Source organism: Topomyia yanbarensis, chromosome 2 (assembly GCF_030247195.1).
Source record: "Topomyia yanbarensis strain Yona2022 chromosome 2, ASM3024719v1, whole genome shotgun sequence".
NCBI classification, from domain to species: Eukaryota; Metazoa; Arthropoda; class Insecta; order Diptera; family Culicidae; genus Topomyia; species Topomyia yanbarensis.
Window position 1 is genome coordinate 268,938,308 of NC_080671.1, and position 17,670 is coordinate 268,955,977.

The 17,670-nt window shown below is 32.9% G+C and overlaps 1 protein-coding gene across 6 annotated transcripts in view; it reads right to left on the reverse strand.

Moving 5' to 3' along the window:
- The window catches only part of LOC131683143 (glutamate [NMDA] receptor subunit 1), a 1,648,542-nt gene that overhangs the window by 1,077,448 nt on the left and 553,424 nt on the right, over nt 1-17,670 (reverse strand). For all 6 annotated transcript variants that reach the window (XM_058964975.1, XM_058964972.1, XM_058964973.1 and 3 more), the window contains 2 exons: nt 2,895-3,003; nt 2,786-2,841 (listed from right to left, as the gene is read on the reverse strand). In XM_058964975.1, the coding sequence (XP_058820958.1) occupies nt 2,786-2,841; nt 2,895-3,003 (165 nt within the window). The remainder of the gene's footprint in view (nt 1-2,785; nt 2,842-2,894; nt 3,004-17,670) is intronic.

Here is a 17,670-nt window from a genome sequence, read left to right on the forward strand (position 1 = left end):
ATTTTATAGACATCTATGGGGATATTATAGCTATCATTTGGGACTAAGTTTGTGAAAATTGGCCTAACCATTTCCGGGAAACTGATGTGAGTTCGTAAATTTTGAAAGATGGCCGCTTTTCCCGGGCACTTCCGGAACCGTCTATGGTGGTTAATGTAGTCAACGAAAGTTTGGTTGGCCGTCGGTGACCTAGAACAGCAAATTTAAGTTGTTTGAGAGACATTTTAGCGAAATTTTTACCTTTTTTGCTTTCATCGGAGTATCGGTTTGAATCACAATTTGCTATGTGATCGCACGCCACAACCTGTAACTCCGGAACCGGAAGTCGGATCGGGATGAAATTAAATAGCCATTTACGGGGATGCAATACCTTTCATTTGAGGCCAAGTTTAGTCGAATCGGTCTAGCCATCTCCGAGAAACCGATGTGACTGTTATTCTGAATTTAGATACTTCCGCCGGGGCTTCCGGAACCGAGGATGGTGGCCAATGTGGCCAAATAGACTTTGAATGGATGTTAGTGACCTAATACTACAAATCGAAGCAGTTGTGGTAATATTTTGGAAAATTTTTCACCTTTATGCATTCATTGCAGAATTTATTAAAATCGACATTTTCTGCGTGTTCGTACTTATCACCCTGTAATTCCGGAACCGGAAGTCGGATCCATTAGAAATTCAATAGCAACCTATGGGAACGTTGCACCTTTCATTTGAGACTAAGTTTGTCAAAATCGGTTCAGCCATCTCTGAGAAAAATGAGTGACATTTTTGGTCACATACACACACATACACACACACATACATACATACACACATACATACACACACACAGACATTTGCCGAACTCGACGAACTGAATCGAATGGTATATGTCACTCGGCCCTCCGGGCCTCCGTTAAAAAGTCGGTTTTCAGAGCAATTGCAATACCTTTCTATTGAGAAAGGCAAAAATCAATGATGTAATATTAACATTATTTAAAACCAGGAATACTTCGCTTAATGAAAATTATTAAAAAATATATGTTCACTGATATTCAAATTTGGCACTATTTCAAACACCGGAACAGCTCTGGGTAATGTGAATAATCTTCCACCGACAGTGGAAATATGAAGGTGTTTCTCATAGTTAAAGTGCAGCTAAAATTTTGACAAATTTGTGTATGCATTCCACTTATACATATGTACTTATTCAAATTTATCTTACCCTGCAAATTCGATTGTTTTTTGTCACACCCCAATCAGACGACAAGCGGCAAAAATCAATGCATTTCGTTCTTAGTTGCGGATCAGTTGAGAACCGGAAAAAGCTTAAATTCATTATACGATGTTATTTATCGTACTGATTTTTACAAAATAAAACTAAACACTTAATTTTAAGTTTTTAAATGCGCAAAGTTAACTTCTAACTGAAGCGTTCGGGTGAAGTCATTTGAAATTTAACTAAAAATAAAAGGTTGCCAAAATTTAAAAAAGACCAATGATTGGTCCAATGTTGCCAATCCTCTTTACGCAACTCTACTATTAAAAACTCTGCTATCGGCAGGTCTAGTAGATACAGAACACTAAATATGGATTGTCGCTGGTGTTTTCGACTCGGAACATGCTTGTTTTGCTTCCGGTATATATCTGTCAAAGTATCGAAAGTCTCTCTAGTAAAAGTCTTTGGTCCGCACTTTGGGTACACGCAGAAAAATATGGCGTGCTTGTAACTACAAACCGTTTAGTTGAACTTCAAATTAGTAGAATGCAGAGTTTGCCTATTTTTTCGTTTCAGTCTCGTTTATTGGTCACTGCACAGTGACGTCATGAATTAAATGTGACAGGTGGTGGTCCTGTTGATTACATTTTGAATTTAAAGATTATTCGTATTCTCAAAATGAAGCATTCAAAATATATTGGGAATCATATTTTTAGAAGTATAAATGTTCTCTAGAGCGCCTTACAATTAAATTGTGCTATTCCCTACTGTGCGAAAATGCATATGAAAGATCTAATAAGTGAACTAATTATTTGTTTTTCAATTACTTCTAGTGTTCTCTGAATCGGTAAGTAGGTTGTGGTTAAATTTCTTGGTAATTAATTATTAGCACCTGTCAAATTTGTGAGGTTAAGGCATTTCATACAATGGTCAATTCTGCTGTGATTTTTATGCATTCAAGACCGAAAACGTCCAATGCATAAAATATGCAGCAGAATAAACGAGAGTTATTTCTGCGTGACTGGGAATTTTTATGTGCTACTACAAATTGCAAAAAATTATGTGTGAAATCAAAATATTCAGCATAACGAATTTTCTCGGTGTAAATTTTCGACTGTTATTGTTATGAAATGAAAGAGTTTGTATACACTGCACAACGAAATGAAAATTTATCAAAATTCAGCACAGATTTAGATTATTTGTGCATTCTAATTAGTGAAAACACATTAGGCAAGAATGGCCATTGTTTTGCTGGCTAAAAGAAACAAAAATGATTAGGCGCTATGAAACGACGATAGAGGATTATTTGTTTGCTTTTTTTATTTGGCTCATTTGACAGGTATATCCCGGAATCAAAACAATGATGTTCCTACCACTGATGCAAGCGACAATCGTAATCTAGTGTTCTCTATCTACTGCAGGTCTCGAGTTCGATTGAATGTCACTGACAAATAAAGAATAAGAAAAATATAGGAATGGCGAGTCTTTATCCACAGGGATTCAGCGTCTTTAATTTCTTAGTACCAGCTTTTGTTTGGTTGTATCAATTGTAATTTGCAGTATTACTCGAACAATAATATACGCACCTGTCCAGTAGCACCACGGATATTACGGGTTTTAAGATAATTAAACATTTTCCTTCCTAGAAACAAAATCCATATAAATATAGTTGGATTTTTTTTGCTCAAAAATTACCTGATTCCCATATGGAACCTGTGTCGTCGCAATCCTTTGGCGCTTCCGTGATTGTTTCATTGTAAGTCATCATTTCTTTTATCGCAGACGCCAAAACATAAATCGCATCCTATAAAAGATCAAATATATATATATATATATATATATATATATATATATATATATATATATATATATATATATATATATATATATATATATATATATATATATATATATATGTATATATATACATATATATATATATATATATATATATATATATATATATATATATATATATATATATATATATATATATATATATATATATATATATATATATATATATATATATATATATATATATATATATATATATATATATATATATATATATATATATATATATATATATATATATATATATATATATATATATATATACATATATATATATTAAAGGCATTCTTTCTTTTTTTTGCCTATAGTAGTTAAATTTTAAGATAATTCTAAACTAAATATGAGTTAGAAAAGTGATCTGATTCGCAATGGATAGGGACCATTGATTCACGCTAAACCTCCTGAATTCGCGGTTGCGGCACGGGACGATTAAAATTGTGGTGTAATCCTGTTTTTCGGATAAAATTACTAATAAGAAAATGAGGTCATGACAGTAGAAACATTTAACAGTAATTACAACATTTTATTTATTTATGGCTTAGCACTGTTCACAACTCCCAATGCTTCACAACTCCCCAACGTCCCCTATTTCGAGGTGTGCCTGTACCTTGAAAAGTACAAAATGTTAGGACAATCTCGACAAACACGTTTGCTATTGAGTATCATAATAAAACAAAATCATCAGCTTGTTGATCACCTCAAACAAATTAGCATAACCAACAAATCACGAAAATATTTCAGGAGCCTGAAATCGGCGGCGCGCCCCTCTTAAAATTAAATTTAACTATATTATGTATTTCTCTATTGTAGCAACGCAATTTTTTAGCTTCCCGATTAAATAAAAAAAGCCTCATAACTCATGACCTATGTCCATGCTGTGATTCGTGACTAGGTGCAATCTGCATTTTCATCTACACGGCATATCAAAAATCCGTTTTCTGAAACCGTCCAACTTTCCGCAATACGCACTTCTAAATGATTGCTTTCTGCCCGATACGCCAATTCGACCCACATCACCATTACTGAACAATTACTATCCAGCTTCACTCAAATGATTCTCCCCGCAACATAACAATCTACCACAACGACTAGAAATATTTGCTCAGATTTTTAATTTCGAACGACGTTAAAAATTCGCTAACTGTTTAAAATCAAATCAAATGAAAAAAATGGAAATGAATGAAAAAAAAAACGAAAACCTTGCATGCAGCATCATTCTAAATCGTTCTATATTCCGCACCGTACTGGGCTTAACTAATGTACAGAGCACGACTTTCACAGAAAAAAATGTTCTTTGATTGCATCGACGTGTCGGTTCTACCACCAAGAACGATAGAAATGTTACGCAAAACCAACTGAGGCTGTCATCGCACATTAACTATAGTTGTAGACGTATGCGCAAACTGTCGTGTGCGGTACAAGACGGCAACGTTGCAAGTCGCACAACAGTTTTACTGAGAGTTGCACAGTGGCACGACTTCAAAAGGTGGACTAAAGTCCAAACTTTTCCGTATCGGTTCATATAGGACGTTTTTATGTAATTTTGGTACGCTGAATTCGTTTTCGATATTAAAACATTTCAAAAATGAGCATTTACTATTCATTAGGGTGTCTCAAAAATATTTTTTTTTCTAAATCGTTCTTAAAATTTGTGTATATTAATTTTCGTGTGCTAAATCGTTTTTGGTATTAACATTTGCAAAAAAAAATCATTATACATTAGGGTGGCTCAAAAATAATTATTTTGTTGTGAAGGTTCAAAATTTTTTTAAAGACATTTTTGTGCGCTGAATTCCTATGTTGGTTATAGAAAATAGAAATTAACATTACTACTTATTAGAGTGGCTCAAAAGTAAATATTTTGTCTTTTATAAAGATTTCTTTCATTTGTAATTTTGGAATTTATTTTCCGTATTGAAACGAATTGATTGGCATCTCATTATGGGGCTTTAGAAATGATTATATTATTTTTAAGGATCAAATAAGATGTGATCGACTAATTTTGGAACGTTTAATTCATTAGTGGGTTACTTGGTATGAAAACTACATTTTTTTCATTCACAAAACAAACATTTTGAGCGTCTTAGTGGAATATTGATTTACATTCACTAATCAACAAGATGGTTAACGAATTTGTTTTCGCAGGTGTGTTTTAAGTTGCTTAGATTGCTTATTTCATACCTTAAATTAAAATAAATCCAAAATATTTTTTTTCGCGCATGTGGCTCATTTAAAAATGGTCTTATTTTATTTGGATAATATCGCATACCCTTAAGCTATATCAGTGCTATTCAAACTCTGAAAAAATAGTCTCACCAAATGACTAGAATTCAACTGTGTTCATTTAATTTGACAGTTATTGCGTAAGTTAGCAAAAATAGTTCATGAAACATTTTATGACACATTTCAGATGGTTGAAAATATTTAATGAATTTTAAACATTCTTAATTCCTTTCCCACTTAAAAACCATACTTCCCACTCGGCTCCTTACTCTTGATCACTAGTAAAACCCTTGTAGATCATGCTCTAAATGCTATTTGAAAGTTGTGCATAAATTAGTGTCATTATTCTAGTCATAAAGTGAATATTCAAATTACATATCAGTAATAACCATGCGTCTCCATTCACAGTTTTTTTTTTCAAATTTTGACTACTTATCGCAAGTTTTCGCAAAACTACCATAGATTCATTTTAAAGAGAAAATGAAAAGCTTTCGAATAAGCATAGTGTGATCGCGGGCATTCACGGGCGTCGTTGTTGTTATCGCTTTAGAAGTTCGAATTCAATAAAAATGCATGACAAACAGTTATCTAAACACTAATCAAATCAACTAGTGACTTATTTTTAGCGATTTTACGATGTAATTTTATCATACGGATAATTTTGGTGAAGTAATGCAATTCATAAAATCAACCGTTTCTTTAAAAAACGAGAATAACCGTATGTAGTTCCTATGGTCAAATAATGCAAAAAACGCTTGAGTTATGCCCTTCAAAAAGCTGTCAAAAATTCATTTTGAGTTCAAGTCACCTAAAATCTCGCGAAAATGTCTCTGATGGCTCAGCTGATACGAAAAAAATACTAGTGAGAATATCGCATAACTTTCATATATGGACTAAAGTCCGGGCTCGTCCCACTGTGAGCTGTCGTGCTTGATTCGGTCATCAAACTGTCGAAGCGAAAAGAAGACGACAGCCTCTGAAATACTGTCGCAAGGCTGTACTGTTGGAACCCCTGGTTGTGCCACCAAAATTTACCGTTGTGACTCACTTCCTCTTATCAGTGTGTTGGTTTTTTGAGTACGTATGTACACACACTTGTTTCTCTTTCGCTTTTGCCTACTTCTGTTCTCTTAGGCACTCACTCTCAGCCCTCTCTTTCCTTTGGAAGTAAAGTACACCCTCTAACCTCTGCTCTTGGACACCATTTTTTCACCTTGCGAAAATGGCGTCTTTCGAATCACTGACGCCGTCGATTTTATCTAGGCTTCATAATAAATATTTGCCAACATAAAAGAAAATTTTCTAATCTGTCTACGCAAGAAAAGAATTTCGAATTGTTTCAAGTAACTAACGAAGTGCAGGCATAATGAGGTGTTCATGCACAAGTTTGAACAGCCAGGTCGAAAATGAAAGTAAATGAAAGAAAGGCAAACAATAAGGTAAAATCGGAAGAAAAAATAAACATCCATCCGCAAATCCCGTTCCAGGCTTGAATCACTCTGGCGTTTAGATTACATTTATATCGATAAAAATGAAACTCGGAAAGCAACATTTGGACGATAATTTCAATTTACAGACGCTAATGCTATAGTAACTGATAACCTATTTCACCTATTGGCCTTAAGGACAACGAGGAAAAACTAGTTTTACTTTGGAAACAATGCATTGTGAGCTCGTGAGCTCCGTAAAACAGTTTCATAAAGGATTCGACGCAAATATTCCACAAATTGTCATGAAACAGTTCTCGTTTATGCTTTATTCCGACTCCAGAAGTAATTAACACAATGCTATTTTGAAAACAAAAATGCTCAGAGTTCATTCTAATGTACTTATAATTGAAAAATAAAATGCGCTCGCGATAAAAAATGAATTGCAAACATTTGGTGAAATGAATTCCTATATGAGATTTTGCGCACCCTTATACAAAGAACATGCTATGTATGCACAACAAAAATTAACCAAAAACACGTGTTTTGGGAAACTCGCATGAAATATTTGGTTTGAATCGATTAACGCGCAATCTTTAAAGCTTAATCGAATGTAAATTTAATTATCTACAATCGTATGAGTGTGGATATCTCTTTATATATATATATATATATATATATATATATATATATATATATATATATATATATATATATATATATATATATATATATATATATATATATATATATATATATATATATATATATATATATATATATATATATATATATATATATATATATATATATATATATATATATATATATATATATATATATATATATATATATATATATATATATATATATATATATATATATATATATATATATATATATATATATATAATTTTTTTTGCAGTAACTGTCAAATTGAGTGAACAAAGTTAAATTGTAGTCATTTGGTGAGACTATTTTTTCCGAGTTTGAATAGCACTGATATAGCTTAAGGGTATGCGATATTATCCAAATAAAATAAGACCATTTTTAAATGAGCCACATGCGCGAAAAAAAATATTTTGGATTTATTTTAATTTGAGGTATGAAATAAGCAATCTAAGCAACTTAAAGCACACCTGCGAAAACAAATTCGTTAACCATCTTGTTGATTAGTGAATGTAAATCAATATTCCACTAAGACGCTCAAAATGTTTGTTTTGAAAATGAAAAAAATGTAGTTTTCATACCAAGTAACCCACTAATGAATTAAACGTTCCAAAATTAGTCGATCACATCTTATTTGATCCTTAAAAATAATATAATCATTTCTAAAGCTCCATAATGAGATGCCAATCAATTCGTTTATTTACTTTTGAGCCACTCTAGTAAGTAGTAATGTTATTTTCTATTTTCTATAACCAACATAGGAATTCAGCGCACAAAAATGTCTTTAAAAAAATTTTGAACCTTCACAACAAAATAATTATTTTTGAGCCACCCTAATGTATAATGATTTTTTTTTGCAAATGTTTATATCAAAAACGATTTAGCACACGAAAATTAATATACACAAATTTTAAGAACGATTTAGAAAAAAAAATATTTTTGAGACACTCTAATGAATAGTAAATGTTCATTTTTGAAATGTTTTAATATCGAAAACGAATTCAGCGTACCAAAATTACATAAAAACGTCCTATATGAACCGATACAGAAAAGTTTGGACTTTAGTCCACCTTTTGTTCTAAGTCGTGCCACTGTGCAGCTCTCAGTAAAACTGTTGTGCGACTTGCAACGTTGCACAGTGGCACGACTTAGAACAAAATGTGGACTAAAGTCCAAGCTTTTACTATCGGTTCATATAGGACGTTTTTATGTAATTTTGGAACACTGAATTCGTTTTCGATATTAAAACATTTCAAAAATAAACATTTACTATTCATTAGGGTGTCTCAAAAATATTTTTTTTCTGAATCGTTCTTAAAATTTGTTGTTAATTAATTTTGGTGTGCTAAATCCTTTTTTGATATTACCATTTGTAAAAAAAATTTCATTATACATTAGGGTGGCTCAAAAATAATTATTTTGTTGTGAAGGCTCAAATTTTTTTAAAGACATTCTTGTGCCCTGAATTCCTATGTTGGTTATAAAAGTAGAAATTAACTTTACTACTTATTAGAGTGCCTCAAAAGCAAATAGTTTGTCTTTTATAATGATTTCTTTCAATTGTAATTTTGGAATTAATTTTCCGTATGGAAACGAATTGATTGACATCTCATTATGGGGCTTCAGAAATGACTATATTATTTTTAAGGATCAAATAAGATGTGATCGACTAATTTTGGAACGTTTTATTCATAAGTGGGTTACTTGGTATGAAAACTACATTTTCTTTCATTTTCAAAACAAACATTTTGAGCGTCCTAGAGGAATATTGATTTTCATTCACTAATCAACAAGATGGTTAACGATTTTGTTTTCGCAGGTGTGTTTTAAGTTACTTAGATTGCTTATTTCATACCTTAAATAAAAATAAATTCAAAATCCAATTTTTTCGCGTATATGGTTCATTTAAAAATGGTCTTATTTTATTTGGATAATATCGCATACCCTTAAGCTATATCCGTGCTATGCAAACTCGGATAAAATAGTCTCACCAAATAACTAGAACTCAACTGTGTTCACTCAATTTGACAGTTATTACGTAAGTAAGCAAAAATAGTTCATGAAACATTTTATGACACATTTCAATGGTTGAAAATATTTACTGATTTTTAAACATTCTTAATTCCTTTACCACTTAAAAACCATATTTTCAACTCGGCTCCTTACTCTTGATCACTAGTAAAACCCTTGTAGATCATGCTCTAAATGCTGTTTGAAAGTTGTGCATAAATTAATGTCATTACTCTAGTTATAAAGTGAATATTCAAATTAAACATCAGTAATAACCAAGCGTCTCCATTCACATTTTTTTCAAATTTTGACTGCTTATCGCAAGTTTTCGCAAAACTAGCATAGGCTCATTTTAAAGAGAAAATGAAAAGCTTTCGAATGAGCATAGTGTGATCGCGGGCATTCACGGGCGTCGTTGTTGTTTTCGCTTTAGAAGTTCGAATTCAATAAAAATTCATGACAAACAGTTATCTAAACACTAACTAAACCAACTAGTGACTTATTTTTGGCGATTTTAAGATGTAATTTTATCACAGGGATAATTTTGGTGAAGTAATGCAATTCATAAAATGAACCGTTTCTTTGAAAAACGAGAATAACCGTATGTAGTTCCTATGGTCACATAAAGCAAAAAACACTTGAGTTATGCCCTTCAAAAAGCTGTCAAAAATTTATTTTGCATCCAAATCATCCAAAATCTCGCGAAAATGTCTCTGGTGGCTCAGCTGATACGAGAAAAATACTAGTGAAAATATCGCATAACCTTCATATATGGACTTAAGTCCGGGCTCGTCCCACTGTGCGTTGTCGTCTTGTACCGCACACGACAGTTTGCGCATACGTCTACAACTATAGTTAATGTGCGATGACAGCCTCAGTTGGTTTTGCGTAACATTTCTATCGTTCTTGGTGGTAGAACCGACACGTCGATGCAATCAAAGAACATTTTTTTCTGTGAAAGTCGTGCTCTGTACATTAGTTAAGCCCAGTACGGTGCGGAATATAGAACGATTTAGAATGATGCTGCATGCAAGGTTTTGGTTTTTTTTCATTCATTTCCATTTTTTTTTCATTTGATTTGATTTTAAACAGTTAACGTCGTTCGAAATTAAAAATCTGAGCAAATATTTCTAGTCGTTGTGGTAGATTGTTATGTTGCGGGGAGAATCATTTGAGTGAAGCTGGATAGTAATTGTTCAGTAATGGTGATGTGGGTCGAATTGGCGTATCGGGCAGAAAGCAATCATTTAGAAGTGCATATTGCGGAAAGTTGGACGGTTTCAGAAAACGGATTTTTGATATGCCGTGTAGATGAAAATGCAGATTGCACCTAGTCACGAATCACAGCATGGACATAGGTCATGAGTTATGAGGCTTTTTTTTATTTAATCGGGAAGCTAAAAAATTGCGTTGCTACAAAAGAGAAATACATAATATAGTTAAATTTAATTTTAAGAGGGGCGCGCCGCCGATTTCAGGCTCCTGAAATATTTTCGTGATTTGTTGGTTATGCTAATTTGTTTGAGGTGATCAACAAGCTGATGATTTTGTTTTATTATGATACTCAATAGCAAACGTGTTTGTCGAGATTGTCCTAATATTTTGTACTTTTCAAGGTACAGGCACACCTCGAAATAGGAGACGTTGGGGAGTTGTGAAGCATTGGGAGTTGTGAACAGTGCTAAGCCATAAATAAATAAAATGTGGTAATTACTGTTAAATGTTTCTACTGTCATGACCTCATTTTCTTATTAGTAATTTTATCTGAAAAACAGGATTATACCACAATTTTAATCGTCCCGTGCCGCATGCGCGAATTCAGGAGGTTTAGCGTGAATCAATGGTCCCTATCCATTGCGAATCAAATCACTTTTCTAACTTATATTTAGTTTAGAATTATCTTAAAATTTAACTACTATAGGCCAAAAAAAAGAAAGAATGCCTTTAACATTGCTTTGATTAGCGTACCTACTACAGAATAATAAAAATAAATTTCAATCACTTTTTATGTTTAATATGGAATGTATTATTATTGTTAGTGGCAAACTGCCCTAATACAGCATTTGTTTTTAAAAAATGATGGCTTTCATCATCAAGAATAGTTAAAAATGGTTTTTAAAAATATTTCCTCGGTCTCGTATTTATAAACTTTTAAATAAAAATATATTTTACATGTTTTAAATTTTCATATCTTTAAATTTTAAAGCTCCAAAATTATTAAATCCCTAACTTTCAAAATTTCTTAATCTTCAATATTTTAATTTTTTTCCTTTTACATTTCAAAATATTTAAAATTTCAAATGTTTAATTCTTTAAATTTTTAAATTTCTAGATTTTTAAATTTTTAAATTCTTAGATTTATCAATTTTTCATTTTCTCATATATTCATCATATGATTTTTTAATTCCGAAATCGTATGTTTTAAATTTCAGCTTAAATTCCTTAATTTTCAATTTTGAATGTCATATTCAATGTTCCGTAAATTTTTTATGTCATATTTAATGTACAGTAATCATTGGGGGTCGGCCAATTCGGACCTAGTAAGGGTTTATGAGTTACAGAACTACAACCGATTCACAAATAAATATTTTTTCCCGAACGCCTGATCAACTGCGCACATTTTTTCTAAGGTAACCTTTTCCGATATCGTACCGTATTGTGTATTAAGAGTTCTACGCAAAAGTACATGAAAGGTCCGAATTACCCCAACCCTGTTCCAATTAGGACCACCCATGTCTTATCGATTTTTGCAATGGAAATAAATGCCTATGTTGACCTAAGTTATTCCTATTTAATTATCACTAAGTTTCGAATTGTGAATTGAAAAGTTCTCTTTGATATATAACATTTTGTGGCAAATATTCCATAAAAAGTAAGAGTTGGGCCAAATTACCCAACAATAGGTTATGAGCTATAAACGTAGAAATCTGTGAACCGATTTGCGAAAACTTATCTTTTCCTGAAAGCTCGGCCTTTCAAACGGTTTTTCGCGATCGCTTATCATATCGTATATATGGTAAAAGGTCCGAATTGGATCAACCCATATTCACACACAGATTAAACGAAAACAGTTGATAGTCTCGCCTAAAATAAGATATTAACTAAAAGATATTAGACGGCTGGGCCAAAATTACGATAATGCACTTAATTTAATTAATTGTTGTTGCCAACAATAATCTTGTTTTCGGTTTACACATTTATCAAAAAAGCGCACGCTCACGAAAACTGAGAACCGCAAAATTTTGTGAGAAAAAACAGAGCTGCATTACAGTCATGAAAATTATATACATACGCTTTTCACACTATTACCATAGTTGAAAAATACCTGGGATCCGAATTGGCCCACTCCCCTCTAATTAAAAAAAATCGATTTCTGAATTTTTAAAATTTGCAACATTTTAATATGTTAATTTTGCAACTTTGAAGTCTTCAATTTTGCAATTTTTAAATATTTCGATTTTTTAATTCCGAATTTTTAATTTTGATCAATATTTAGATTTTTAAAAACTTTGATTAATATTTTTAATGGTTCAGTTTTCGTTTTTACAATATACAGATTGCATACGTCACAGTAATCGGTGAGAACTAAACAAGTGAAATGCTAAAAATATTTAAATTAAGTTAATCCGGGCAGCGAATTGCACTAGTCTTGCACTTCCTGGCAGAAGTGGGAATGAAAACGTCTAGTGGCCGGCTCTTTCGCTAGAAAATGCAACTTACTGCTCCGGGGTTGTTCATTAAAAAACGGCATTAGAAAACTGACTATTTTTTAATCAACTATCTCCATCATGCTATAAATCAATTTCCCAAGACAACGTAATGAAATGAAAATCGTGCCAGAATTCCTGGGCAAATTTTTCTACGTTTGAAAACTGCGTTTTATCATGCCTAAAGCACGTCCAAATTAATGCGCGTGATTAGCATAACAGTATAACTATTATGCTGAAAAGTACACTTTACACGTTCGTTCGCTTAAACATGCGTTGATCCTTAAGCGGACCTTACACGAGATAAAAATATTATCAATAAATATATTGATAAGACTGCTTCAATCCATCAATCTCATTTAAATTCTACAGAATCAATCTATGATTTATTGTCAATATTTCTGCTCGTGCAGGGTCCGCTTTAGCGCAAATTGTTGCCGCTGCGCCGATTCAAACTCCATGCAAATGTTCAATGTTGACATTCATCATATGACAGCCAGAGCTTTCACCATTCATTCAAATTCAATCCGAACGAACCACAATACAGTTCGGTAAAACGCTTGCCTTCACCCCAACCGAATGAATTGCCGCTATGGATACCGAAGCAACAACACGAGGAAACAGAAACAGGAACGAATATATCCACACACGCTTGCATAAGCACGTATCATCATAATGATGGACAGTTGTGAGTATCATTGAGAGAGAGGATATCAGTATTCTCTTGTCTCTTGAATAGTGGTCCCTCTTTGCTTGGTTGATTATTTTGTGGAATTGGTTCAAGAACATACAAGCTGTTGAATCATTCAGATTCATTGTGTAATGCTGAATCTGAATATAAAATTCTTCTGGCCATATTAGCGGTTTTCAGCGTCTTTCGCTACATCAGTTAAGAACATATGGCTTGTGGAGCGGACATTAGGCAACAGGTGCTGCTTATTTGATTCTGCTGAGGTTTGAGGGGAAAAAATTTCAACTTGTGTTCGCGATGCTTTATAAATTTAGGGAAATCGTGGATATTCAAACATCGATATGCATGTTATCAGTTTTTTGGATGTTGGTTCCTCAGATGATTCAGCCCAACACATATAGGTTCAATTGTTTCTAACATTGTATCTCTAGCTTACGAATATTTGGAATTTTATAATCGTGAACCAAAACGAAGTGGTTATAAACTTGGTTATAAGTTATTCGCATTTAACAAGGACAATATATGTTTCAAACTATGATGTACTACATTCTTTTCCTAAATGTTGTACAGACAGGTTAAATGTTAACAAATATAATATTAACCACAAATTTGATGAGCACGATTTATGACTCCTGATTAAATTGGATGCCTACTAACGGAGTGTTTAAAATGTACGGCATATTGTAGAGTATTTAATAATCAGAAAATTACTTCGAGTTTCGTCTAAAGTTGAGCAGGAATAGTAAAATTACACATGCCTTTCAATCCTTGGGAAGAAATTAGTATCCCCCTTTAACGCTTTAGTGTTCTGGACAGATTAGTTCGCTGCAATTATTCCGAGCTTGGCGAATAAAGTTTTATTCGGAATATCCTCCAAATGAATCTTGACAGTTGACTTTAATGCATTTATTCTAAATTACCCGAGATTTTTTTGGCAACTAGGCAACCAAAAATGTTTTCAAATTTTGTTAAATGGAAAAAAAAATCACACTATATTTTTTTCCTATTCCATCAACATTACTATCCTATCATTCAAAATTTGTCAACTGGTTAATAAAAACTTGACACAATTTAACAAATTGCATTCATTGACATTTAAATCAAACATGATTTACGAAATTCATAGGCATATGAAATTAAAATTAAATCTAAAACATTATTGATGCTCGTATATTTCAGGAGCAGAACATGTAAATTTTTACGATTTTTTCTAGTTCTGTGTAATACTAAAAAGCCCCACTGAGTTGAACTTGAACAACGACTGGCTTATGAATATTTTAAAGTATATTGTATTCCATAAAACAAATTGTTTTTGGTTTAATAATTGAATGTCTTCCAAAGCTCGTTGAAATGTAATATGCAAAAGTATTATGTGTATTAATGATTTTTTCAGAATTGATAATTTACTTTTTCAAAAGTTACAAAAGTTTTTCTGTGATCGTTTTTTTCTGGTCAAGTCTCCCCACCGCGGAAGCCTTGACCAAGGCGTGGGGAGCTTGACCAAGAGAATTTTGAAATATCAGAACAAAAAAACAATGGCATATAACATGCTGCTATCTTTTCTTCCCATATTTTTGAGGTTCTTAGTACTAGTTGAAAATATAAAACGATTGTATTTCATGAGCTTTGATTTTTTAATGCATCTCTTTTTTTTTTTTTGATTAACTGTACTAATTACATTGCAGGTTCACGTGTCACAAAATCAGCCATAAAAATGATTAGTGTATCTATCTGTGGTGTCCTTGAACGATTGATTGAAAAAAATTTCTCTTCTTTTTGGAAACGGGAACGATTTTTCCAAAAAAAACCGATTTAATCCACCTAGCAGTGAGATGAGACATTTCTTACACATTTCACTATTGGATTAGTTTGCAGAACTCACGAGAAGTAGGCACCCACCTAGAGGTGGGATGAAAACAGTTTCTAGTCTTGCACGAATAAAATCTCGAATAAACTGAATAAATTATAGAAATCAACAAAACGACCGAAATAAAAAAGTAAAGCAAAAAATGAAACAATAGGTTTTTAAATTCATAAAATGAGTAGAAAAATTAATGGAAATCAAAATTATAATATACACGAATCAAATTAGATTAGGTTATTACATAAAAATTAAGATTATATTTAGAAATAGTTATAAGATTAATAGAATAAATTGACTCATACTAACAAATTGAATAAAATAAAACGAATGACTGAACATGAAATGCATAAAATTAAAGATATGAATAAAATGAATCAGATAAATCAAATGAATCAAATGAATCAAATGAATCAGATGAATCAAATGAATCAAATGAATCAAATGAATCAAATGAATTAAATGAATCAAATCAATCAAATAAATCAAATCAATCAAATGAATCAAATGAATCAAATGAATCAAATGAATCAAATGAATCAAATGAATCAAATGAATGAAATGAATCAAATTAATCAAATTAATCAAATTAATCAAATGAATCAAATGAATCAAATAAATCAAATGAATCAAATCAATCAAATGAATGAAATGAATCCTGTTTGGAAACCGGTACTTTACCCCACAGCGCGATCCAACTGCACAACACTACCCATCTCTCTTAGCCTTGTGATATTCATCTACCCGTCGCTTACGGGCAGCTCTCTTTGCTGCCACTCGATTCAATTTGCTCTCAACAGCTGGATTTCATCAGCTGGGGCAGATCCAACTCAACTGTGCAAGTGAACGGAGACAGTTTTTGATTTTTATATCCGTCCAATAAAATTGTTTCGTGTAATCAGCATTGTGTAATCGTGTTTTGGAATAAATAAGTGTGAAAGTGAACATTCGTGTGTGCCGTGTTGTAATCCGAAATTCGATTAACATTTTGGTCCTTCGAACCGGATTTCGAGGACATTGTTTCTCAGAAAAGAACCAGTGAATAGTGGCGAAAGGTTCGCTGAAATATTGAGCTGAAGGGAGAAAAGAAGAAGCTAAGTTGAGTGACCTCTGGTTAGCGCACGTCGACCCCGCACCTTAGAAACGAGGCAAACGACAGTGGAACAGTAATTGTTCATGGACGTTCAGCGGTGCGGATTCAATTAGCAGCAAGTTTGTGCAACGGTACCAGCCAGCCATCAATATCGTCCGGAAGAAATAAACGGGGAAGTATTTGCATGCTTGTGGTGGGTTTGCATGAAACCATCGGTGGGATTGAAATGGAAATAAAATAAATCGATAGCAATACGAGTTTTCTTTGCAAGCGATAGATTCCTTCATGGGACTGGGATTGATTGTTTGAGTCTGTGTGTCATTGATTAATAGACGGTTGGTCTTACACTTAGGATATCTTCCATTTTTCGGTTGTCTGCTTGGTTGGTTCCCCCCGCTGCTGTCACTATTGGTCGTAGGTCAGTCAATTCGCGCGCGGGACGTCGAGTCGAGTGAAAGATTTTTCAAAGCATAGTCAAATGCAAGTGTGAATAGAAGTTTATATAAGCAAGGAATCTGTTTCAAAGTTTCGTCGGAGCTTCAGAACTGTAAGTAGTGGCATGGCGACGGAACTTCGAGATCTGAAGAAGCAGGAGAGAAACCTGTTCGCGCCTCTGTTCAGCGCTAATAACTACCAAGTAAAATTATTCACACGATTCCATCATAATCGAGCAGAATCTCCAACCGGTAAGAACATTCCAGAATAAACTGTCAGATATTTGACTCGCATACAACAGTAGCAACAATAGCAACAGCAGCAGGCGCGGTAATACATCATCGTCAGTGAGCGAATGTTCCACGCGTTTCTAGAACGCGTGGCGTGTAATATAAATAAGCGCGTTCTGCGCATCGCAGCAACCAGTTTTATTTCAACAAGTAAGTGTTAAGTGCGATAAGTATTATTCCAACAAGTGAAGTGTAAATTACAAGTGAG